At 39.8% G+C, this 24,560-nt stretch overlaps 1 protein-coding gene across 1 annotated transcript in view; it reads left to right on the top strand.

The window, feature by feature from the left end:
- Window positions 1-24,560, top strand: part of PPM1H (protein phosphatase, Mg2+/Mn2+ dependent 1H) — a 135,288-nt gene that overhangs the window by 50,515 nt on the left and 60,213 nt on the right. The window contains exons 2-3 of the mRNA XM_027887749.1: window positions 13,375-13,543; window positions 20,182-20,526. Coding sequence (XP_027743550.1) covers window positions 13,375-13,543; window positions 20,182-20,526 — 514 coding nt within the window. The remainder of the gene's footprint in view (window positions 1-13,374; window positions 13,544-20,181; window positions 20,527-24,560) is intronic.

Genomic DNA, 24,560 nt, shown 5'->3' with positions numbered 1-24,560 from the left:
TTTGTATACTGTCTGTCAAGGAGCGGATGAAAGCTTCACTCAGACTTGCCAGGCAGGACACTTATGGTCGCAGTCCCACATTCTGTTCCAACCTTGGCCTGAGTTTTGCAGTTTCTCAGTTAGGACACAGGCACTTTCTCATCTGAGTTAGATGGCTTTTTTTTTCCCTGCTACCTTGGAACCAGATTTATCGTGTGCTGCCTTTACTTCCCCCATCCCAGCTAAATGAACTCTGGTCTCCTCAGGACACCTTATGAATGTGGGACAGCCTGTGGCACCACTTTGAAGATCATGGCACCAGCTCTCTGTGGCTTTTCCCAGCCTAACAGCCATCACTTAATGCTGCTGGAGTTTTGTCCTTAACAAATGATTTGCAAATCTTTTGCTGCCACTTGTTGATAATTTTGAATTGAGAGCAGATTAATGACTGTTTCTCCAGTGGTGATGTTGGCCTCTTCATAAGAGCTATTCAGCTTTTTGTGCCTGTCTAAATATCCTGTGCTCAGAGACTCCAAAAGTACATATCTGGGTAGCGTGCAAATGTCTAAATATAGCAATAATAATCCCTAGCTTTCTTCTTTTCAGTCAGCAGAAGAAATTACTGTATATATTTCCATTTGTGTGGAGAACACACTGAGATAAGTCTGTGTTGACATCTGTTTCCATATTAATATCTAACATCTCCTGGTACTTCAGGAAAAGGAGAAATTCTTTATTTAAAAAGTCTCAGGACTTGTCTTTGGTCTCTGGTTGTGGGTTGAGGTTTTTCCCTGTTATGCTACAGAATTACACAGTTCTCGGCCACTTTCCAAACTGCCAACTTTCTGTTGGACTGAAGTTGCTTCTGGCTCCAATCCCAGTATTTGGTGGGAACAATAGATCCTATTTTAGTCTATACAGATTTAATTGCTGTGAATAAGATTGACAATTATCTTCTTTTGTGTCTGAGAATCCCACCAGCTGTTTTAGATGCATTTAAATAGTTGCACCATGCTGAACTCACATGTCATATCAGGAGCTATAATGCCAATTTTCAAGCATCTGGTAATATGTCCTTGGCCTTTATTTGTAAAATATTTTTTTCTGCATTTAATCCCGTTTCTTCTGTTTCCCTTTAAACCCTAGTTCTCTGCGTTGGGTGACATTATTAGTCATACCGAAGGACTTCTATATCAAAGATGCATTTTGAGGCAAATGTATTACAGATAGCAAAAACCCCACAACTATTAAAAGATAAGTTGTTGGGCTTTTTTGTTGTTGTTTATTTGTTTGCTTTGCTCCCTCCACCCACATAAGCTCAGGTGCCTATGTGGGAATCATCTCACCACATGCTGACAACCTGCTGTGTCAGTGTCTGGTCTCAGCTTTATTGTCCACGGAGAGGAAGAGACATTTCATGCTATGTAAACAACTAAAATAGGTCAGATGAATCATGCCTCCAGATGTCTTCTTTCTGTTGGAGCTAATCACCCAGACTTAGTAAGCAGACTTAGCTGTCTGCACCACAGACTCTGACTAGATCTCACCTCTGTGGACCATGCTTGTAGCAGCAGTCACATGTAGGTGACTAGACACATGTAGAACTCTAAGAAGATTAAAAGTGCTTGGCTTCTTGATGCAGAGCTACTGAAAGTGCCAAGGTGAAAGTACTCTGGGCCTGTCTTGTTGAAACCAAAGGCAGAACTGAGTGGATTTTTCCAAGAGACATATCGGGATTTGATGTCCACAGTTATAGAACACTAAACGATGGTTCACCAATCGCTTTCTCATTGCTAGCTTCCTAGATTCATAAGATAAAATGTAATAACTTTTTTTTTTTTCCTTTTCAGAAATACTAGTTTAAGCAAGACTTCTCCCTGTAAAAATCTGGTGTTTCTGCCTCCATGTTGTATCTTCACTCTTGCTGTGAAATATGTTATTGTTTCATTGCACAGGTGTCCCTGTGTGGTAGCACACTGGCATGTGAAGGTGGAGGTTGCTTACAATGGGAAAGCCAAGAAAGAGATGGGATACTTGAAGTTTGCTTTCATCCTTTGCTTGAGAAGTTGCCTCTCTTGCTAATTTAACAAATTGTTCAGCTGCTGAATTATGTGGGGCTTTCTTTTCAGTCTGCATACAGCATTATTTAATATTTATTCAGAATCCTGTCAAGGGGTTAATAAATTCACAACTTCCACTTTCACTCTGCCTTCATGCATATTTCGCATTTGTGCAACTGTAATTTCTGAAAGCGAGTTGTTTCTTGGTGTAGCAGGATGCAAGGGACACCCTAATACCTCATTTTATTCCCTGATACATATTTTTACAGTTCTTGACACAATTTTAATTTCCCAGTGGTCTGAGAGGAATGGAGAGTGTTGCATGCAAGCTACAGTAGTCAATCAGTTCTGGTGTTGACTTTGTTCTTGTTGAGACCTCTCTGGGATTGCGAGTGCCTTTGGTCACACTGTGCAGGATCCACCACATCAGGGCTGCTTAGGTTTGTTTGTGCCAGACTACCATATCTCTAAGCCTCTTTGGGCACAATTGATTCTTCTTAGTCATAGCACTTTCTAAAATATTTGATGTTCACCCTATTTACTATGTTTGTGCTAAGTATTTGCCAGTCTGTAGGTTTCTAGTATGCCTGTTGCATTTGCAAGTGGAAACTTGGACTGAGGTTTCTTAAGTGATTTTGCTATTGACTTTAGAAAGGGTAAGATTCATAGTGGAGGCAGATGCACAGCACAAGTAGAAGAGATAGTGTTAGAGAAGCATGACTTTTTAGTCTTCACCATGTGTAACTGAGCTGCTCCCACTTGGTGCCAGATCCTGTGCACACACAGTGGGTCAGGCAGGTGCTTTGTGCTTTGCTCCCTCTGCATTCCCATATGGACATGGTCCTGGACAACCTGCTCTAGGTGAACCCTGCTTGAGCAGAAGATTTAGACCACATGACCTCCAAAGGTCACTTCCATCCTCAGCTGTTCTCTGATTCCAAAACTGTTCCTTAACCTTGTTGAGTTTCCTCTGCTCTTGAGTGGGAGCACATCCCTTCATCTCACGCCCTTTGCAAGGACAGCAGGAGCTTGTAGGGACAATTTCCCCTGGGGTTGTGGCATGCCATGTTAATAGGTGTTGCGCAGACCCCAGAGCTTCAGTACCTTCCCTCTGGATATAGGTAGCTGAAACAGTGGGACAGGGCACCCTTGTCTCCTAGCTGTATGCACACACACAGCCAAACACTGGCTATATCTCTGCTATTGGGTAGAAATTCTGCATTTGGCTGTGATTCTTCTTTTACTGGTTCTAATTTTTACCAGGGTCCCTTTGTTGACTTTGACTCTAAATAACCACTGCACTTGAAAATTTGTGTCTATGATGGCTGAACAATTGAGCAAAGATATGAAGCACTTTGACCTATATTACATGAAAGATAGGTGTTTTCAGTAGCATAATTAACTGAATTTTGAATAGCTTGCCTGAAAAATACCATAGGTTTTTTTTATAGAGTTGCGTGTCCATGTCTATATAAAATGTATGTAAAAGTACTGCAATATTTTCTTAATCCTTTGCATTAAATACTGTGACTTTTTTATACTTTAAATTTAGGAAAGCTAATTTTGGAGTTGATATTTAGCCCCAAGCAGAATGAATGAACACTATACAAATGTTCTGATGTGGTCTATCAAGATTAAGGTAGCTGCCATTTTTGAGGCTCAAGATTGCTGATATTTCATTGGTTTGCATTTTGTTTATATTTTAACAGCTTCCAAGATGAGGTCTAGAAAAGCAATTTTAATAGTAGAAGTAAAAGATTAGGTTTTGAGGCTTCTATGGCAAAAAGTCACTGTAGTGTTTTTTCCATGTGGTCCCTTCCTGCAGACCTGCCAGTTAATGTTCTCCCAGAGGAAAAATGATGAATGTAAAACCCTGGTAGCAGGGTATAGATTTTCTTTAATTATTAAAAAGTACCAACATATGAGTGGCTTTGAATTAATTTTCTACTTGTGGATTTCTCATAATAAAGCTGTATGTAATGTTTTCTCTTTTTATTTTTCCCCTTTGCCTTGTATATATGTGCTTTCATACATACAGTTTCTGTAATGACTTTAAAGAATAAATTAGCAGAGTGACTTTTTTTCAGGTTGTGGGGGCTTTACAATACCTGCTGCTGTAGAAGGATATTGTGAATAAGGACTTAGTGTGTAGAAGGATATTGTGAATAAGGACTTAGTGCGTATCTGTGGAAACGTGTACCGTCTCTGTCACACTTGCAGACATTAGCTTGGGGCTAATTTAAGTTGACAGCTGCATAAAAGGGATTACTACTGTCACCACTGAACTCCTGGGGTTAACCTTCACACATGCTAAATATGAGAGATAATTTTTTTATTTTTAAAGCTTGGACCAGTTTTGCATAAGCCATTTATCTATGGCCTACAGCAGCGCAGTCTAATGGTGTGGGATTTACTGCATTACTTTAAACACATAACTTGCTTCTATGTTAGCATAAAGAGAGCTTTTATTTGCATAAAATTGCCATTTCTGTAATGAAGAAAGGCTTTATTTTGGATGTGCTTTCAAAAGTAGAACTTTGGGAAGGAAATTGGGGAGGAGGGGGAAGTAGCCCTTTTGTTTTTTTCATGCATCCTTGCCATGTGCAAACAAGAAAACTGAAGTATTTTAATTCAAATTGAACTTTTGGTTGGGGTTTTGTGTAGTAGTAGTAGTAGTAGTAGTAGTAGTAGTAGTTGGTAGTGTAGTAGTAATAGTAGTGTTGAGCTTGTAGGCAGACCAAATATGTTTGAGGCCCAGATGACACTTACTGTAGAGATTAGGGGCAAGTTGCAGTCCCTGCCATTTCATCATTTTAACTAGCTTGATTTGTGTATTTCTGTCACATAACTCTGTGGGGACAACTCACATGCAGCCCTTTTATCTACTAGTAGTGTCACTACTACTGTAACCTCCTTATGAGGGATGCTCATGGTCAAGACTGTATTCAGCCTAACATGCAGAAGGTGTTGTACAGCTCATGGGAAGAAACATGAAAGTGGCTGCTTTTCCTTTGCATTAGAAGGAAAAGAATGGCAGAACTTTGGTTCTCATCTTGAATGTGAGCTCAGGGAAAGATCCAAAGATGTTTCTCATCTAAAAGCAGCTGAAAATCACTGTCTGATGATGTGTAACTTGGTGTGCAGTCAAAAATCAGGTATTGCTCATCAATGAACTTTCAGGATCACCCTTAAAGATTAAGATGGTGAAGACACACGTGATAAAATGGCTGTGAACGAAACAAAGAAAAGTTGCTATCAGGATGTGCATAGTGTGTTTGCTTTAGATTGAACCAGATTCCTCAATGTCAAGAGTTGTCAGTTCCAATGTGTAAAGTTACAGGAACTATTCACACATGGGTAATGAGCCACGATGAAGTATATTCCTGTAGAAAGGTTCCTTTTTTTTCACATCTATTTTGCGTTTTTTTTTAATACTTTCTGTTTCAATTTGCAGTTCAAAACTTATCACACCAGCCAAAGCTGGTAAGCATTCGTTGCCTTATCAACAACAAAAATCTAGAAAAATCTAATAATGGATAAAAATGTCAAATTTTTTTGTGCAGATGTATTCATCTGCAGGCTGACTTCACCAAAATGAATGTGCCCTCTTCATATAGGAAACATCATTTGAAGAACTTTCAAGGCAACTTCTTCCTGAATACCATGGACATAAGTTCAGGCCCATTTCCCCCAGATTAGCAGTATTTGAGAACTTAACTGTCAGGGAGAAGAAGAAAAAGGAGTGAGACAGTGCGTTAGTGGAAACTGGACTAGAAGGAAGAGTACTGTTCAACACAAAGTTGTTCAGTATCATTCAAACACACTTCCTTATATTTCAACAAGCTTTGAACAGACAGACAGAGAAAGTTGTTTTAAATAGAATGATGAGCAGACTGACCTGGCACACTCTGCAATTTCACTGTGCTTTGTGCGAAAGAAATGGTGGCTCTCTTACAGTGTCAAATTGATCTTTGCTTTTGCGACCTCTTTTTACGCCATTCTGATAGCTCATACAGAAGTGAGGAAAGAGAATTTGGCAAATAATATTGCCATCTGTGGCTGAGATTGCCCAGCCCTGAAGCAACATCATGCTTAACCACCTTTGTGTCTCACGGGTCTAGCTCAGCATCTGCTCAGGGCTCACTGGCCATTGGTTTTCTCCTGTAATAGCTGCATGCTAATTATCAAAAAGAGATGCTTATCCCTGTGGAGTGATCACACAGCTTGCTCCATTCCTACAGTGACCTGCAGCTGTTTTGTTCCTCATAGTCACTTAGTATTTAATCTTTTTTTTTGGAAAGTGTAGCTGGATGACATGCTGCATAGTAGCATTTTGCGAAGTCCATACAAATAGCATCAGAGTGGACTTCTCATTCAAGATGCCATTGACTTCAGTCCAAAGACAAGCTGTGTTGTGAGGTTATGATCATTTACCACTGAATTTGTGGTAAATTTCCAGTATAAATGGTATTCTACTTTTATGCCTTTCCTATTTTAATCTCATATTTAGTTCTTATCAGTTTTGTAGTTTCTAGCTGGCCCCCAAAGTGAACTTGGCCTAGGATGTGTGATTTCTGGCCCAGGAAAACATATTTTCATGTAGATCATTGCAAGATTTTATGGCTAAATATTCACTTCCGCCTTGCTTAATAAAATGAAAGTTTTAGTTAGCCCCATGGATTTAGAGAACCACTTCAGGGATGGCTTCAATTTCTGCCTGCAGTGGACAGTACTAGTGAGTGCTTTGGTTTTCATGTGCACAATATGACAGTTACAGTAATGAATGAATGGAATGGAACTGTTTAGGCTGCTTGTAAAGCTGTCTTTCATCTGCAGGAGGAGGATTGAACACCTAGAAGGAAATCGCTTTCAAGTTGATTCCCAGTGCAGAAATAAATCTTGTGTGGGTGAAAGGGAGGAAACAGGCACCTATCTGGATATCTAAGACTGTAAATGAGGTGTCACAGAAACAGGCAGTGACATCCACTCACATGCTAATCCATTAAGGGGGGAAAAAAAAGGATGGGAGGGGGGAAGAAAAAGGATGGGTGGGGGGAAGAAAAGCCAGCAGTGCTTCTATGAAAGTTGGGAGTTTATGATATCTTTAATTGTCATTCTAAAACTTGAAATTATAACACGAAACTGTAGGAATGTATTGTCTGTTGTCTAAACGTATTGTATTTGTTCATTTGGGTTACTGCTGCGTTATTAGTTGGGTTGGATGCAAGGTGATGCCATATAGTGTGGAGGAGCATCCGTGTACCACAGCTGGAAAGAGGAGAGAGGCTGGCTGTAGCTCCTGTGAGTGGCTGGAGCCAGCCAGGCTGAGGTGGGAGAGAAGGGCTCTGTGCTTCCTGATGAATTGATTAATTCAGAGTCAAAACAACTACAGGTGTCCGCTGCTACTCTGAAACCTTAGGGTAGGGTAACACTGAAAATTGCAGCACAACAAACTGCCCAGGGATATATATCCTCTTTTTTCTACCTACTTTTTTTTGCTAACCCTTAAGGAGGGAATGCAGAACTCTTGCATTTGTCCGGGATTAATAAATTCAAGTTTTTGTGAATCAAATGAGAACAGGTTCCCTAAGTAAAGACATCTTGTAGAACCATTTACAAGCAAAGCAATGCTCCTTCGCTTCAGCTCATAGACTCTGTTTTAAGCTTCTGTTGTGGGCTATATTTTGCACCAAGTACATAAGGCACCTTGTGGACAGCAGGAATGTCATGAACATGTTTATTTCAGAAACTTGTGTATGCCAGAATTGCAGAAAGACACTCTTATCCACTATAAATAAATAAAGCATCACAACAGCAGCCCTTGGTTACCACTATTTAATTCTTGTGATTATTGAATACAGCTGTTATTTCTTACAAAAAGAATTGTTTACTTCCCCAGTTAGTAGTAGTATGCTTTGATACTGTTAGTAACCTGAAAACTGATAATGGCGAAACAAGGAGCATGTTCAAAAGTATATAGTTTAATAAGTATTTAAGATTCTATGTCTGCTAATAGGATAAATAATGGAATTAGAGAATTTCCTTTGGGAAGAAAGATAAAGACATGGTTAAGAGAAAAAAATTTGGTTAGGTGATTGAAACATTTTCTTTTAAGGTATGTATTTTTTTTAAGCAAATAACTTGTTTGCACGAATTTTCTTAATATGTATTTTTAGTATCTATGGGACTTTCAGCTTTTGTTAGAGCAAAGGTGGAATTTTATCCATGTTTACAGAGAAAAGCATTTGACAGCATCTTTTATAAGACATCTAACTAAGAAAACATCAACTTGGGAAAAGCAACTGGTCCTTTGCTGTTGCTGGGTCCTTCCAAGCTGGTTTTGTTTTCTTTAGCTCAGCCTCTTCCACTTTCAGCTGATCATTACTGCCGGGCACAGAGGATTTCTCACCAACAAATACTTTCTTTGCTACGCTTTCTTTTGGGTATTTTATGTTCCAGTGTCAAACTCTATGGGCTGCACAGATAATACACACAGCCTCAGCCTTAACCTATGTAGTACAAGCTCAGGTTGCTCAGACCTTTGCTCTGGCAGTGCTTATGTAGGATGTCCTCACAATAGGTCTTACAGAGAAGGTGGGACTGGAAATGTTCTCTTCTACTGGGGAGAGGAACTTTGCCTTGTTGGGGGAGAAACAGGTGGGATTTGTGGTGTCCTCCTATGGTGATAGGAGGTTGTCATTTACCCCACAGCTCAACTAAATTGAGGGAGTGAGTCAGGCTCTCTGCTTTCAGGTTTTATGTGTTATGCCAGGCAGAGGTAGAGTGTATGTGAGGCCAGTTCCCACACTTCTCCTGCTGCAGCACAGCTTCCCAAGCTCTTGGAGCTCTCCTAGTCTTTTCATTTCAAAAAGCATGTTTTGTGTGCGCTGCTATTGTCGTGCATCATTCAGAATTTCTACTGGGCTTTTTGGCTTTACCCAGGTGAGTTAAAAAAATAAATGTCCTTGGATGATTAAATTAATTCCCCTCCCCGAATTTGAGATGTATGCATGGGTAAACTCTCCTCCTACAGCACAACTTGGAACTTTGGCTGATGGCAACTTAATGTAGTATCTAAGAGCATTGCATAGGGAGGATTAAAACAACCAAAGAGTATATGTACTGGTATTGATGCAAAAAACCGTAGAGGGGTGAATAGATATGCTTCAAAAGACTGAAGCTTCTTTTTGTTTGTTTGTTTGTGGGATTTGCCTTTTTTTGCTTTGTTTTGAAACTGTTATCAAAGCCTGTTTTGGATTTGTTCAATTGGCCTGGTTTGATTAATTTAAAATAAACTTAGGATTTTGCAATCAGTGACCTTGGCACACGACTTTGAACCTTGTTTGTTCAGTGAAGAACAGAAGCACACTGTAACCTACATTTACATTCAGTCAGATGGGATTTGGGGTCTCATGAGATACCAGCAGAATGCTTAATTTTGAGCCAAACTAGGTGGCTTCCATCTGGAGGATTTGCTTTTAGCTGAGGACATGTTTAAGATTAGTCTGGTGAAGTACTGAAGTGTCCATCAAGGTTGATGCAGGTACTTCAAGTGTGACCAAATCCTACCACCTCACTGTGCAGGCTTCAGGAAGCTCCTGTTCAGAATGTAGAATGTTTTTACTAGCACAACTATCCCACAAACTAAACCTTAGAAATACTTATTTATTACTGAGCAATGTTTTTGACACAGTAGAGACAATGAACTCTGTAAAAGAAGGAGGTTCTGATCCAAATTGGATTTTATTTGGGTTGAACTTTGTAAAAGGTTGACTAGGAGATAAATGGCTATTAGGGGAGAGGAGGGAAGAGATTGAAATGGAGTTGATCATCATTTGGTTTGATAAGTTTCTTGAGGAATTTGGGAAAGAACAAAAGCAAGAATTCCCTTGAAAACATGTGTCTGAGTAAAAGCTAGAGAAGTATGTAGGCCTCAATATTTTAAAAATAATTTTAAATTTTTTTTGTTTGCCTTATTATTAATATTAATGATAAAATGGAATTGAAATGATTGGAGATTTTTCTTTGTTTGTGGAGGTGTTTTTTGTATTTATGTGTGAGAAAGGAGTGTATTATCCATCAGTAAAGTGAACAAAATAACTTTTTTTTTGAGGTACACAGAAAAGCAGATATTAAGGGGAAATCTAAGGAAGCTGAGGTGCTTCATCTGTGGAAGGAGGGGTAGATTTTTCCATAAAAAATTCCTAAGGTCTAATTAAGGGTTACCTTTTACTTACATGAACATCTTGTTAGTTCTGCTTTGTTATTTGTATAAGCAGCTTAAATGTGATTTTTGTCCTGGTAAGTTACAATCTCGGGGAGCAAGCAGGAAAGACATCAGTGAAATCAACATTGGAAAGCTGGTTGAACAAATTGCCTGGAGGAGGGATTAAATAACTGCAGAGAGAAAAAGATTTCAAAAGGCAGCTAAGTCAGAGTTATTTGAAGCAGAGCAGAAGATGTTACCAGCTTATGTGCTAGGCATCAGGCACCAACACATAGTTCAAACTCTGAGATTACAAATCATGGGGCTTCAACGCAATCCCTTTCCAGGGTTTGCATATGAGGTGGGATGTGATGAGGTGGGAGTAGAAGAATGCCTGTGTCAGGAAAGGGGCAGCTTTTGGCATCTAGACCTTGCATTATCTGGTAGTACCCATAAGAACTGTTTTGACATTATGTTAAGTTCAGGTCTTCACAAGGAATAAAATAAACGTAATCCTCTGATGGAGAAAGGAAAACTGGAATTTTGGGAGATTCTGGAATGGAATGTATTGTTCACAGCCTCAGTCCCCTATCCTCACTGCACTGACAACTCAACTCCCATGCCTTCTCAGTATTCAGTGTTGCCAGGTTCCTTTTGATTGTATCCTGTTCTAGTAAGGTGCTTTTCATGGTAGCTGGCTGCCAAGTTAGTCTGTTAGATCGCTTTGTTCTCATAGTCTTTCTGATGTATTCAGTGTCTTGACAAATATTCTTGGCAAGAGCTTTATAAAATGATACCATGTTGTGCATAACTTAACTCATCGTTATACTTCAGAACACCTTCACCATACAAGTCCCGAAGTCCATTGCAAAGCTCAGAAACCAGGGCAACTCCAATACTTGAATGATTTTTGCAAGGAACAGTAAGTGTTAGGAAAACGCTGATTTTTGTAAGGAGTTGCTTTTGTCTCTTGTCTTTTTTAAAATGGAATTGAAAACAGCAGCATTAGTGAGGAGACTGGTCAGCTAAACTGACTGTTGATTAGCTCCTGATCTGATAAAACTACACTTTCTGTGCTACTGTGATATTTTAATCATGTTTGTGGCATTTCAAACTAAATGGGTGTTGGTCAGCTGATTTAAATGCTTTGCTATTCATGGTTTTGGGTGAGGTGGGGTGTATGTGTGTCTGTCCCCCTCCCCTGCCCCTATGTTTGCATATATGCTTCTGCTTTTTTTAATATCAAGAAAATGTGAGGTTTTGGACTGGAAGCTTATTGCATCTCAGTATTTGATCTCCCATTACCCAAAGGTTAAGCACTACAACAGGGTGAGTGGTTAAATTGCTCACAAGTGCCTTGCATATGAAAGCTTCTCTCTGTGTGTTTTATAAAATAATTTTATCCACAATTAGTGTTTACTTGTGAGAAATACTTGTAAATGACTGGTGGTATTAGGCATAGATAGAGTGCATTGTGTGATATTTAGCACTATAAGGAAACTTTCCATCTCTGAAAGCAGTTAATTGCAGTGGGTGTATGTTTTCTTAGAAAAAAAGAGATTGTTTTTTTCTAATCAGAGGCAGAAATACTCATTTGTGTGTCACAGTAGCATATTGCTCCTCCAAAGTCAAAAGAATCTACTACCTTTAAGCAAGGTTGACACAATGGACATTTCCACAAGAGCGAGCAAGCTGGGGCAGAGTCCCCTACAAGCCTTCCTTTGTTATTTATTTTCATTTCAACAACCTTTAGCAGGTATTTTCCTATTGTGTAAAGTTTTACTGTAATGCAAATGTCAGAGATCAAGAAGTCAGTTATGTCTTGAACTTGCCATCAGGATTATGATGTGCCTTCAAGCTCTTTTAGTTTCTCGGGAGGCAACAGTTGTTTTTAAAGGCATTGTGCGCCTGATGTGAAACTCAGTATTTGTTCAGTAGTGGAAATACTGTCTCTGAATATTGGTCAACTTGTTGACTCAAACCTATAGTAGAGAGGACTGGGTAGATTGTGTTTGTGGAAGAAGACATGCTTGCATCAAAGTGACAGTGCCTTTGCTTGGCTGGAACAAGATGTGGTGGTCTCAGCTTGCACAGGTTTTCCTAGTGTGAGCCCAGGACTGTCAAACACGTGTCAAACTGAAGCAAAACCGGTCAGTTTGTGGTGAGATTCTTGTGTAGAAGGTGGAAAATGTGTATGAGCTTGATTCCTCTGAGATGGATGACAGTAAGCATGGTATTTTGGATAATGTAGACTTCTGATTAGGATTTTAAACTGTTGTTAGTGGAATAGCCGTTATTTCAGCCTGACCAAAACAAGGAAGTTGTGGTGTAAGTCTCAGGATACTTTTGGCTGTTCAAAGCTTGTACTGAGCTCTTAGTGTTGGTTTCTGCGTGCCTGCAGCTCTTAGTGCAAATCTTCTTCTGTCTATGCTGCAGGTGGGACAGATGGTTTGAGGTGGGCTTTTTGTGGGTAGGGGGTTATGCTGTGCAGTACCAGTGGGGTGTATTTAGTATGCATCACTGTGTTGCTGTTGTACAAGCAAGCTTGACTAGCCTGTCAGAATATAAGGCAAAGTCTTTCCTTTGTATTTCTGTCATAGCATTTCTAATATATGACATTTGAACAGACTGCCTTTAGCAGTAACAGCTCTGTAGATTTATAAGAGGTATTTTGTTTGTGCAAGACCTGGAACTTGACAGCCAACAGATTCATTATTCATAGCAGAGAGGCTGGCAGGTAGAAAAGCAGCTGCATATCTCATGTTTCAACTGGGAGGCATACTGTTAACAACTTTGGCCATAAAGTAGTCCCTTTAAAGAAGAGTATGGTATGCTCAAGGGTAAAATATGCTCATGATGCCATTGGTCCTTATTAATATAGTTCTGCAGAAAACGCTTGTAACGTCATGTGTAGGTGCATGAAAACAAGCAAGTATGCATTTGTGTACATATGTGTATGTGTTAAGTCAGACAGGTATTTTAGTTTAGTCAGTACTTGCACTACTGCTGGACTCTGGTTCTGTACATCTTGAGTCACATATAAGATACGGAACAAAGCTTCTAGGCTTTGCTAACGAGGCTTCTGGGCTTTGCTAATGTTTTCTCTTTTTTTGTTTTGTTTTTTCCTAGGGTCATAAATGCAGGGAAGAGCACGCACAATGAAGATCAAGCCAGCTGTGAAGTCCTCTTTGTCAAGAAGAAAGCTGGAGGCAGTAATTCTACACCGAACAAGAACTCTTCAACAAAACGGAGGTCATCACTGCCCAATGGAGAAGGTCTCCAGCTGAAAGACAATACAGTAAGCAAACTTCTGTAATCTTGTTGGTGGAGACGTACAAAATAAATATAAAAGAATGTGGCAAAATGGCACTAAAAGATGTTTACTGAATATTTCATATCTTTTCAGTTGCCTCTTATTGATTATCTCTGCTTAAATGCAGAGCACTTCACTATATTTTTCTTAGCTCTACTACTTGACTTTTGATCTTTTTTGCATTGACAAATGCTCCTTGCATCTAAGATGTGTTAGTTTAAAGATGAGCAAGGATTGATCAACTCCTTGGATTTTCCTTTTTTTTCATTTCTGAAATATAATCTTGAAAAATTTTAAGATGATCAGAGGGCTGGAGCACCTGCCTTGTGAAGACAAGCTGAGAGCTGGGTTTGTTCAGCCTGGAGGGGAAGGGAAGCCTCCAGGAAGACCTTAGAGCAGCCTTCCAGTACCTAAAGAGAGCTGTAGAGGGATTTTTTTACAAGGGCCTCTAGTGAAAGGACATGGGGTAATGGCTTCAAACTGACAGAGGGTTTATGCTAGATATAAGAAAGAAAGAAATGCTATACTGTGAGGGTGGTGAGGCATAGGAACAGACAAGTTTGCCCAGAGAAGTTTGGCTAGGTTGGATGGGGCTTTGAGCAACACAGTCTAGTGGAAGGTGTCACTGCCCATGGCAGAGAGGTTGGAACTAGATAATCTTTAAGGTCTCTTTCAACCCAAACCATTCTATGATTCTCTAATATACACAGATGTCTCATGGTGCCACAACCAGAGGTCAACCTTGATCTGCTGCTGTTTGGACTGAAGCTACACAGGGCTCAGATAAAGACCTATATGAATCATATAGGCTGTTAAAATGTCTCGTATCTAAGCCACTGTAGATTAAACCACATCTTCAGCCAGTGTCAGACAGTTACCTGCCTTCTCTAATTTTATGAACTATTAAAGCAGGAGATTCTTTTGGTTTGTGGAGGTAGGGTAAGGTCATTCATGACACAAAATTCAGTGATTTTTGCAGACTGTGGCTTCTCATTTGTGTGGGATGTGATGTATGTCATGCACTTGTCTACTGGCGATCATCTGCTGTTCTTCATCTGTCTTGTTTCCTGACTGTCTAATTACTTCATATGCTCTTTAAGCCTGAGCTCGGCCCCCAGGAGAGATTGATAGCGTGTATTTGATGGCAACATTTCACCATGTAACACTAAATGCCCTGTTTGAATATTGGAATCAGACAATGTGGACATGCAGTATTCCTGCTGCTGGAGAATGCAAGTTGTCTCTAAGCGATAATTAGTTTTTCAGTGGACTGTAAATAGCCTTTTCTGGTAGTTTTGGGGTTTGGGTTTTTCGTGTGTGTGTATGTTTTAAATCAGATGGTGATTAACAGTCTCTCTCCATGGCTTGGTACACCTGATGGCTGCAGAGTTCATCAGTGTCCTGAGCATTCCTCTGGTATTGTATCTCTCCCCACCTCTTGCTCCCCTTGTTTCATATTTCATTATTACTGCAACATTTTTAAACTGAGAGATTCTCAGGTTTGCAAATTGCCTTGTTCTTTCCTCTTGCAAATCTTTCTTGAAATCACAAGTTCCAATTGCTGCGTGCTGATCTTCCTCATTGTATTCAGACAGTCATGATTTCTATTTTCAAGTATATATTTGCACACTCCTGGATGAAGAATTGTGCCTGGAACTTGCTGGGACTATGTACAGTTCTATGTACAGTCATGCAAAGCAAAACAGAATTTGTTTTAATAATCTGTTTTAAAAAGTCTTTCCTAGTAAGTTCATGCAACTGTCTGCTGTGGGCTCATGCATATGCTTGGTTCTAGGAGTGTATTTAACTTTTGTATGCATTAATGGTGTTTAATGAAGCAAGCATTTGTCCACAGTACTTGTTCATGTGCATAAAACACAGCAAGATAAGCAACAGTGTCCTTGGTCCATGTGGTGAGTTTGTTTGACACAAAGGGAATTGCTGTGCCATGCACACAGGCACACTGCAAAGACCCCTGTGCACACATCGGCCTGGGTAGACACATCTTGATGTTTTGCAGAGATACTAGTTTTGGTCTCACACCACATTTAAGTTCCAGACCTACCACATGAGATACCTGGTCAGGGGCCTCTGCATTTAGGGTGTGGGTGAATGTACCTGTGTGTGTATGTTGTGCTGAATTTGACTGGGTTTTCATGTTTGGGTGGCATGCATTGGACGTTAAAAGCTTTATAGCATTATTTCACAAAGCCCAATTAACTTCCAGTATCAAAAGATTCTCAGAAGCAAAAACCACTGCATGGTCAATCATCTTCCTCAGAAGGAACTTTTTTCCAAACATTGCATAGTTAATAAGACTAGATTGCATTAAAAATACAGGGATCTGAAACTGTTTCATTATTGGAAAGGCATCTTAACAAGCCTTGACGTTATTCATTGTTACTGTTGTCATGCTTTTATGGTATTGTAATCGTGGAGTCAATAAACTGAATGTTTTTGAAAGCTGTTCTTTTTATCCATTTGAAATTTAATGTCAGCCTCATTAAATATCCAGTTACCCAGTATTTATGAGAAGCATCTAATGGATTTTTCTGATTTTTTTTTTCTTCCTCTCTTCACTAGTGTATTTCCTACTTTTGATTTTGTCTTTCATCTTGATTTTGGAATAAACAGTCATTCCCTTTCAAATTTCTTGAGAGATATATATTTATTTCAGATCTTCTGTTCTTGATTCTATTTCTGCCATATTTTGTCCAGAAATTAGCATAAAGTCTGAAGTCAGGAGGCAGCTGATTAATATGATATAGTATACAGTTTTCTAGTTACTTATTATATTGTTCTTTATGTGTTCTTATCTATAAGTTTACTTCTGTAGTCTACATGGCATTGGAATGAGTGCTATAGCACTCATTATTTAGCTGTATAAAACCTATTGTACCGTGTTATTAGGCCACAGCTTGTGAATTTAAATTTGTAATATATTTTCCCAAAACAGGTAGCATATTTCTTGAGAAAGTTTTCTCCTAGAGGGCAGTCTAACATTAGTAATGAGTAGAATTTTTTCCCTTGCTACATCTTTTGTTGGTTGAATATATCTAAAAAGGAAAAAAAGCCCCACATTTTTATAATGTGTCATATTTTTGTTTTCATGTCTTTATGCTGTGAGGTATAATACTGTTTTGCCCTCTCATAGGATTGTTAACAAACATCTTTTAAGGAGTGTATGAGTTTGGCGTTATATGATTCATAATCTGTATGAATAGGATGTAGAAATACCAGCTTGAGATACTATAGTGAATGACAGAATATTGTCCCATTAAGTATTTAGTAAGAAAGCCAGAGGCTGAATACTGTAAGTGCCTTAGAGGAAAATCTCACCGTAAAACACAATCTGAAATTGTCTCTGAGGTGGAGCACCTTACGGAATTACTGAAGAAAAAGGAATAAGGGAAGCACTTTATTGCAAGAAAAGACTTCATCTGTTCTTGTTTAGTTTTTTAAAGTGTGGAGCACAAGGGAAATGGGCACTGGAACTTGTCGGTCTCTTCATTTAACAGAGCCCTTTTCATCATCCTCAGATTTTTCTTTCTTTTTCCACAGAAGCTTGGAGAAGGCCATGTAATCTTTGTTTTATCCTACTTTTTGGGAAGTTTGTTAAACTTAAATGACAGCTGCATTTGGGATTGTGTCATTATTGTTGTTTAATGTTAACCCCATCAGTCCAGCCCTGGACTTTGGCAAGGCAGCACAAGGATCCGCGTGTTGTCCACACAAGCTGGGTGTTGCTATCATGGCCTTCACTCTGCAGGTGGACTCTGTGGAGCTTCCAGGACTGGGAAGGAGGAGGTGGCAAAATTTGAAGATGGAGAAGTGGACACTTCTTTAGCCCTGACACACTCACAAATCCAAGGAAGCCTGTTAAATAGCATAAACATGTTTTTGTTTTTGAAAGGGTGGGAAATAAATTGAGCAGAGCAGTGAAAGGAAAGACTCTGCAAATTCAACCCTAAGTTAATTCTCTCCCCTTCTACCCACCCCACTCCACTATTGCTTGATTAATCATGTTTGCTGTCTGTCCCCATTCAAGAGCATTCATGTTAAATTGCACAGCTTTTTCACTGGTACTATTTTTAAATGCCTTTAACTATGGAATACCTCAATGATGAATACTGAAAAACCATCAGCAAGTGAAATGGAAATCCTGTGCCAGGATATTGTCATAGTAACAGGCTGCAGGACTTAGTGATACATTATTAATTGTCATTGTAATGTGAGGATACCTAATTATTAATTCTGCAGTTTTCTTTGCACAAAGATGGTACAGTCTATTTGTTTTGTGTGACACAAGGCAGGTAGCCTACCGTAGGCAGCTGAACTTACAATCAGTAACACGAAGAGGCTCGGAGTGGAAATTTGAGGATTGGGGTGGCAGTTTCTGGCCTGCTTCAGATTTTATGACAGCTCAAGGTGTCCTCCAATACATTTTGTGCATATAGTTCATGTCTGGAACAGTAATACGCAGAGTAGGTTATAGTTTTCAGAATAAACCTTTAGTGGCAACATGATTTTATTTGCCTGTTTGGAATTAGCTTCATAACAAAAATCTGATGATTTTACAATGTAGGACTACTGCCTAGCTTACCTGAAAAGCTTGTCCCAAATTGACCACTATGTATTGCTAAGGTTTATTTCCTATAATTGAGCTCCAATTATGTGTGCAAATATATGCATTTCCTTTATGATTTCTCATCTGTTGCTTGACCCAAAACTTTGAATGTCTTAATTAGATTTTACAATTTCAAAGCCCAGGAGACTGCTGAGCCTTCCTGAAAGCTAGGTCAGCAGTTGAGGAGCCTGATGCTTATTAAATTACCTGCTACATTCTAGAAATTAATTGTAAGATCAGTGCAGTGAAGGATCTGTGTTCTCTTCATGTTTCTGGAGGCTATTCAGCTTGATGTTAAACTAGAATCTTTTGAATGAAAAGCTAAAATATATCACTGTGGTGACTGATCACACTCCTGTTTGAGGGTTCTGTCCAGTTAAAAGAACAAATAGAGATTGGTCTTTGAAAGACTACTTTTGACAGAATACTGCCAGTACTAGTAAAAATAGGTGTCTTGTTCTATGAGTTTGCAGAATGTCAGTTCTTTTGGGGAAGCATTTCAAGCTTTTAAATGTAAGATAGGACAGCCATGCACATGAACACTAGAATAGGTAACGCTGGGTAGCTACAGCTGTGCAAGGAAAAGCAAGGACGTTTCTGTGCATTTTGTCTCATCTGTGTGCCTGGACTGCCGGCCCTTGTTCATTCTCTGAATCACTGCTTTAATTGCACCATATATTTAATTCCCATTGAATTGGTATGGTTTTGCGGAATTCATTTCTTTCAAATAGAGGAGCTGTTTTTATTCTCAGGGTAGGGGAAAAGAGTTGGGGTTTTTTTTCCTTCTTTAGACTGCTAATAAGTCATTGGTGATTTTCCTCTTTGCTAGTTCAAAAGTAAATGAAGCTTTGTAAGAATACATAGAAGTTTCTGAAGACTAATATTTAGATTACAATAACGCCTGCAGATCCCAGCTGAAGTTAAGGCCCTAGAGCATCTCACACAGAATGTCTGTATGAGAACAGTGTTATGGTAGTCATCTCCCCTGACTGCTTATAATACAGACTTTCCAGTTATCTAGGTTGCTTTGGAGAACTTAAGAAAATGGGGGCAGGGGGTGTGTGTGTGTGTGTGTGTGTGTGTGTGTGTGTGAACTTGTTCTAAATTGTAAGTTTCTGTTACAGTTTTGAGGCAGGGGGAGAACAATGACAAAACATCATCTTCCTTTAGGTGGAAAGTAAAATATTTTCATCTCAATCAGAGGTGTAATGCCTTTGTTTTTTTTACCTCAAAGGTAACACATTTCCAAAGAGGTATAGTACATTTAATTGACATGAGGATTTAAATTGTGGAAACATTATCCATGGTGCATCATGACATGGATTTTGGCCAGGGAGCCAAACCCTGAGAAAAGATTGGGAGCAAAAGTAGTTTGATCTACAGATCACAGGAGGCACAGTGTTGCCATTTTGAATAAATAGTCTCAGTTTTCAGCTGAAATATTTTCATTTTCAGCTACTTGTTTCTGTTGGCAAAATACTTTACATTTTGCATGAATAGCAGTCTATTTATACAAGCAGTTTTTTTAGTTGCTAATCCTGTTAACTGTTAAAAATTACTTTAGCAGAATTTTACAGCCAACTGTTGTGTGAACTTGCAGGGTTTCTGAGCCCAAACCAAGCTAGTCCTACCTTCAGGGGGGAAGTTTCTCAACAGTTTTTTTTGGTGAGTTTACCAGGCTGGTAAGTGGTAGGGTCGGGCTGAGAAGCTGCATTCGGAAATGGGTACATGTGTTGGTTTTTCTAACGTTCCTGTATGATCCTTACTATGGTAAGTAGTCTAGTACTTTAGGACAATACTCTCCCTTATCTCAGCATTTCAGTGATGAAATTAAGAGTGCTCAATAGATTGCTGAATTCCTCCTCCTGGAGGAGCTCTCTGCTGTGTAGATGAGTATGCTGTTGATGCACTAGTTAAGAACATGCTTGAACTTTACTCACTCACAGCCGTTTAACAGTGACTATCTCTTCCCTTTCTTCCCCTCTTGCTTCTCCAGGACTCAGATGGGATCAATCTGTACTACTGGTCTCTGTTTGATGGACACGCTGGGTCAGGGGCAGCTGTGGTTGCTTCCAAACTCCTACAGCACCATATCCTGGAGCAGCTGCAAGAGATTGTAGACATCCTGAGGAACACAGCTGTCCTCCCACCGACCTGCCTGGGAGAGGAGCCTGACAACTCGTCCACCAACAGCAGGACACTGACACGGGCAGCCTCCCTGCGTGGTGGTGTGGGGGCCCCAGGCTCACCCAGCACCCCTCCAACACGCTTCTTCACTGAGAAGAAGATCCCACACGAGTGCCTGGTTATTGGGGCCATAGAAAGTGCATTCAAGGAAATGGTATGTACATCTCAGGGCTCTGAAGTCCTTGTTGCTTACATTAATGAGTTACATGACCTGGAGAAGATGAAGATTTAGAGGTGTTTTTTTTCACTTTTCTTTTTCCCTTTCACTACTTTAACACCATCTGAGTGTGGACAGAACTATTTAAAAGCCTCAAGATTAACAGGTGCATCCCTCTGGGGCAGGAACTGCACCTTAAGTCCCAGGTAGCACTACAGCAACATTTGTGGATTACTTGTGTTGCCTAAAATCAGGAGAAAAAAATCACCAGGCAAATTTAGTACAGATAAGATATAGAGCAGCTCTTTTAATGAAGGCCTTCTAGCTCATGGAGCACAAAGGCGCACACTTACATACAGAATCTTTACACTTTTATGTCCTTTACTAAGTAGCTTATCTAAAGGGGACGTCCAATCCTAAGACCCCTTTTGCCAGAATACCACCATCAGAACTACCCCGCTGGAGTCCCTCCAAGGGTCTTGAGCCTTCTCTCTTGTTTTGTCTGCCATATCTCTTGTTATTCCGATCCAGGTGCACATCCCAACAGAATGTTCTTGCTAAAAATCTATTGCTTTGAAAAGACAGTTAAAAGATGTTTAAACCAAAGCTTCTGGATTGTGACATACAAACTGTGAGAAAGTAATAGTCGAAAGTGAAAGAAGACTATAGCTAGATTAAAATCCACAGAAGGCTAAAAATCTTGCATTCTAAGGCATCACTTGACTTTTAGAAGCATGATGCTCTTCTCTTTTCCTTTTTATTCTCCCCCTCCTTTTTTAACATAAAGATTACTATTGCCTTACAGTAGCAGATTTCAGCATTGGATGCTATTATCAGTCTGAGTGTATGGGTATGCACTTACAAAGCCTTGTTGCCCAAGCAGCAGCAAAGGCTCTTGGCATTCGTTGCACCTCAGCCCCTTTTTCTCATGTGACATAAAAGGTCACATCAGGGACATGGATGAGGGGCAGCCTCCTTAGTCCAATGAACTATAGTTCACGTTAGTGTTGGACTGTCTCATAAAGCACAGCAGTGCCTGTACAGTGTGTGCAGCTCTTCACTGAGGCAGGTTAGGTGTGGGTGAGTGGGGCATGAAGTACATTCCTACCACCCACTTGAGCTATGTATGGCATGAACAACTGTGAGGAAATCATGAGGCTGTGGAAACTGAATATCCATCTATTTCCCTGTGAAAGCTATTTTTTCTATTCTGTAATTGATGTAGCTGCTCCACATCTTCCCTCTTCAGTTCTTCGTGTAACTCAGTATCATTCTTGTCAGGCAGATCAGAGGTTTGACCCACCAGTGAGTACATGTGGATCAGGTCTGGGGAGATGTGATCTTGTTCTTTTTTCAAAATTTTGTTGCTGTAGTTTTCAGAAAAGCCCCTTATTTGAAAAGAAGGTTTTTGAACCAGTCAGTGTTTCCCAGAGGTTTTATTTGTTGTCTGAAAAGAAATATTCAATCATTGTTTTTCCTGATGTATATGAATTTTGCTCAGCATATGCATGCAATTACAGACTAGAGTTGTTGCTACAAGCAGTACTTCACTTTGAATTCTGAATAACAATTATCTTGCTGGATTGTTCTTTCTTCCCAAGAAAGTGCAGGCAAACAGACCCATCAGGTGGGTTTGGACTTATAGCTGGGTTTGTACAGGAGCAGGACTCACAGCCATGGTTTAATCATTGTTCAGTGGGGGGTATGTAAGCAGATTTATGTCCTATGGCTAGTGGGCTCAGTTTCTGCTAAACGAAAAGAAAGAAGAGGATGCATGAAAATCTGCTGTCAGTTTAGCACACCTTTTCAGAAAGGGAGGACTCAATTGCTCAATCCTTCTTTGTTGAGAAAGGAGAGAGAAGATGACTGTGTCCATCCAGTGTGCCCTGGTGGGTTCAGAGCATGCTTAAGAGAGGGACACCAATTTCATGCTTCAGTTGGTGTAATTTTCAGGCCAGAAGACTGCCAAGCTCTGAGAGCATGACATGATTTTCTCCTGTGAAATCTGTCTGCAAGTGTAGGAGAGGCGAGAAATGGAGTTTCATGGGACTAGGCAGCAAAGGTAAGAGGGTGTAGAAGGGCTGTTTCAAGTACTCTACCTTTTTTTATTAGAGCAGCGTGTGTGCTACCCATCGCTGCTTTCCTGAATGTGTCTGACTGAACAGGGCTGTTATTGCCCTGCATTATTTTGCGTTCACATCTCTGGTATGTGCTCACACAGAAGACCATCTCAGCTCATGTTCAGGCACCTGAGTACTTGGGAGGGCTTTTGTGGATAGGACAAATGCAGAAGCCCTGGATAACTCACTATACTTACAGTGTCTAGGTATTCCTTGTATAAGTTATAGTAATCTGTTCTTCCTGTTTCTAAACAGAATATTTTCCTTTCTGTGTCTTTGTTCATATGCTACAGATCCAATACCTTTAATTCCCACTTGCTCTTTATCAGAGGGCTGAAGTTCATCTGTCTTTGATATACAAATGACTCGGTGTCTACCACAGTGCAATATAATTTCAGCATTAAGTTTTGCTTTAAAAGGAAATGTTATAAAAATGGCCAGACTAAGAAAAGCAATAGGGAATTACACCTACTTTAAGCTGTTGGGGGAGACTTGCACTTATAATTGGTTTAGGCAAAAGAGTATTTTCTTTCATCTGTGTAAGGGAGCAGTTCATAAGATCAACACTCCTGTGTCTCATCTGTACTTGCAATGATTGATCTTTCTCTCTCTAACTTCCCGCCAGCTTATACTCCTGGTAGTCTTTGCATGAAGATTTTGGGCCTCTTTGACAGCACATTGTTTAATCAGCCCTGTTTTGTACTGGAACGTCATGGATGTCAAGTTAGGTCAGTGCAGTTGAGATGTGCATAATGAACAAGGTTTTTGTGTTCAGCAGAGTGTATAATTTTATTTGCTGAAAGCTTATCTTTCCTGGAGCAAGGCAAACTTCTTGGTTGTGTTTCTTAAAACACCCATTGCTGCAAAGGAGTCCTATGAAGCTGATGAAAATGATGGGTAGATACAGATACTCTTTTTTTTAAACAGTCCAACCTGACAGGTTTGTTTAAGGATGGTTTTGTCCCCTTTCCTGGGAGCATTTAGCATACCATTATTTTTTTTCCCCAACTTCCTCTTGAATTCTAGTGAAGCTCTCCCTGGTTTTGCCTCAAGTCTCAAATAAAATGCAATTCATGGCTTTAAGAGACTTGAATAAATAATTTGTTTCTTTCTTTGGACAGTTCTTGTCTGACAGCTACATGCAGTAAAACACTGTGGAAAGTGTTGGAACTGGGATTAGCAAGTTTAATGCCGTGTTTTCAGGTAATTTACTGTAGTGTTTAAAAACCAGTAAATGCTCAGTTGTCAGTATCTCAGTTTTTCCTGTTAAAAGGAGATAAAGAAGCTCAAGTTCTGAAGGTGCCATAAGTCAAATCCTCTAATCTTCATCTCTTGAGTTTTAAGATGTGCATTTATAGATTCAGTTCAAAAGAGCCAGGAGTGATGCTTCCAACTGCTGATCTGTATTGGTTAGAAACACCAGCTTTAGTCCTTTAACCTTGTATACATGGGTGTGATATTGTATGTATTTTAAAGAAATGTCAAGAGGAGAGAGCACCTATTCCACACCAAACCCCATTTAATTTTAAATGGGAAAAATGGCACAGAACTAGTCTGTATGATTTATTAGAAGGTATACATTTCATAGAATCATAGAATCATAGAATCATAGAATAGATTGGGTTGGAAAAGACCTCCAAGATCATCAAATCCAACCCCTGATCCAACTCCAATTACTACAGCATGGCACTAAGGGCCACATCCAATCTCTTTTAAAAAACGTCCAGGGATGGTGAATCTACCACCTCTCTGGGTAGGCCGTTCCAATGCCTGATTACCCTCTCTGTAAAGAATTTCTTCCTAACATCTAACCTAAACCTCCCCTGGCAGAGCTTGAGCCCATGTCCCCTTGTCCTATTGTTGGTTGCCTGGGAGAAGAGACCAACCCCCACCTGGCTATAACCTCCCTTC

This window comes from Empidonax traillii, unplaced genomic scaffold (assembly GCF_003031625.1).
Source record: "Empidonax traillii isolate 1590-97213 ecotype Southwest subspecies unplaced genomic scaffold, ASM303162v1 scaffold221:size740363, whole genome shotgun sequence".
NCBI lineage: Eukaryota > Metazoa > Chordata > Aves > Passeriformes > Tyrannidae > Empidonax > Empidonax traillii.
The sequence above is the reverse complement of the archived record's forward strand: the minus strand, read 5'-3'. Positions and strand labels throughout refer to the sequence as shown.